This window comes from Capsicum annuum, unplaced genomic scaffold (genome assembly GCF_002878395.1).
Source record: "Capsicum annuum cultivar UCD-10X-F1 unplaced genomic scaffold, UCD10Xv1.1 ctg4743, whole genome shotgun sequence".
NCBI lineage: Eukaryota > Viridiplantae > Streptophyta > Magnoliopsida > Solanales > Solanaceae > Capsicum > Capsicum annuum.
This window is the reverse complement of record NW_025855072.1, coordinates 168,125-170,387: the sequence shown is the minus strand read 5'-3', so window position 1 is coordinate 170,387 and position 2,263 is coordinate 168,125. Positions and strand designations below refer to the sequence as shown.

Here is a 2,263-nt window from a genome sequence, read left to right as displayed (position 1 = left end):
ATAACTATTAATTAGACACTTTTAACCTTGATGAGATCGGTTAGTCAGAGATCAAAATAATTATCATTTCGTTTAATTTGATTAAATCTGTTAGTCAGGGATCAAAATAACATACACTGCTTAATTGAAGATTAAAAATACTTAATCAAATATCACAAAGACTGAAATTAGAATAATGCGATAACTAAAGGATTAAAAGCGTTATTTCTCCTAAGTGGAATTCAATCCTTTAAAAATAAAAGTGGGGTTTAATTACGTAGTAAATCAAAGGAGTGGAGCTAGCATACAATGAGGGTTCATCTCAACTTTTTTGGACAAAAAATTATACTATTTATACCTGATTAAAATTAGTTTGCATGTATACATAGTAAATGTTGAGCTCTAAACACCCTTCAGTTAGTTCGTGTGTATACTTTTAAACCCCTTTATAAAATTTGTGATTCCTAATAAGTTGAGAGTTCAAATAACTTAAATCATTAGGTGGAGACTGGAGTGAGGAAAAAATCCTTTATAAACATAGACATTATCCTAGCTTAGTTGACAACTCCAAAAACTCATCTCCTTTAGTTCCCTGTTCCAACACAAAAACCATAGTAAAACAAACACACACATCAAAATGGAGAATTCCATCCAAATGTTTGATGTAATAGTGATTGGAGCAGGTATAATGGGTAGTTGCACGGCTTATCAAACATCAAAACACAACCAAAAGACACTCCTTTTAGAGCAATTCGATTTCTTACACCATAGAGGTTCTTCCCATGGCGAATCAAGAACCATACGTGCAACTTACCCCGAAGATTACTACCCGAAAATGGTCTTAAAATCTGAGACCCTTTGGAGAGAAGCTGAAGAAGAAGTTGGATACAAAGTCTACTTCAAGACTTCACAGTTTGACTGTGGACCTTCTGATCACAAAGCTCTTAAAGCTGTCATATCGAGTTGTGAGAAAAACTCAATCCCTTTTCGAGTTGTTGATCATCACACAGTCGTTCAAGAATTTCATCAATTGATCCAATTGCCTGAGAATTCAATAGGTGTTGTTACTGAGTATGGTGGTGTTATTAAGCCTACAAAAGCAGTGTCCATGTTTCAAACACTTGCTATCAAGAATGGTGCATTCTTGAAAGACAACATGGAAGTTGTTGAAATCAACAAAGATAGTTTAAGAGGGGGTGTTTTGGTTAGTGTGAAAAGTGGTGAGGAGTTTTGGGGTAAAAAATGTGTTGTGACAGTGGGTCCATGGATGAAAAAGTTAGTTGAAAATGTGTCAGGAGTTGTACTTCCAATTCAACCTTTGGAGACAACTGTGATGTATTGGAAAATTAAACAAGGGTATGAGTCAAAATTCACTATTGATAATGGTTTTCCAACTTTTGCTAGCTATGGTGAGCCGTACATATACGGCACACCGTCGCTTGAGTACCCGGGATTGATTAAAATTCCGGTGCATGGTGGGCGCCCCTGCAAGCCGACTGAAAGGACCTGGGCGCCCACAGTGACTCTGGATCCACTCAGAAAGTGGATCCATGAGGTATTCGGAGGCCTCGTGGACTCCACAAGGCCGGTCATGACGCAGTCGTGTATGTACTCCCTGACCCCGGACGAGGATTATGTGATTGATTTTCTTGGAGGGGAGTTTGGTGAGGATGTAGTGATTGCTGGTGGATTTTCTGGGAATGGGTTCAAAATGGGACCAATTGTGGGGAAAATTTTGGCTGATCTTGTTATGGATGGAGAAACAAAAGATGTGGAGTTAATGCACTTTAGAATTGAGAGATTTGAGAAGAATCCTAAAGGGAATTTGAAGAACTTTGATGATCAAGTGAGTTCAGCACATTAATTAAGTGAAACATATCATAATTTATTTGTCTCTTCCATTGGTATTATGTAATAGTACCTATTGTATTATCTTATCAAGTGATGTTATGTCTTGATCTTTTATATTGGATTGTTGTTGGGAACTTTTAGTGAAAAGAATATTGTAAATTGTTCTAATGTCCCAAAATTTTTATCTACTACTTGTACTTTTCAATTTATGTGGTCTCATTTTCCTTTTTAATTTCGTTCCAAACATAATGTCATTTTCTCATAATTGAAAATTTAAATTTTAAAATTCTCTTTCTATCTTTAGTGAAATCGTTTATAGTCATATAGATAGTCAAGAAATGTTTCAGATCATAAATTTTTAAAATCTTTTTTCTTTTCTAATTTTGGGTCAAATCAAATATTATCACTTAAAATGAAAAAAAAAAAAAAGACC

At 35.2% G+C, this 2,263-nt stretch overlaps 1 protein-coding gene across 1 annotated transcript; it reads left to right on the top strand.

Annotated features, from left to right (window-relative positions):
* The first annotated feature begins 243 nt into the window (after positions 1-243).
* Positions 244-2,035, top strand: LOC107849051 (probable sarcosine oxidase). Its single transcript, XM_016693724.2, has one exon. It carries the CDS (start codon positions 617-619, stop codon positions 1,841-1,843), a length of 1,227 nt encoding a protein of 408 aa, XP_016549210.1. The 5' UTR covers positions 244-616; the 3' UTR covers positions 1,844-2,035.
* Positions 2,036-2,263: the final 228 nt, after the last annotated feature.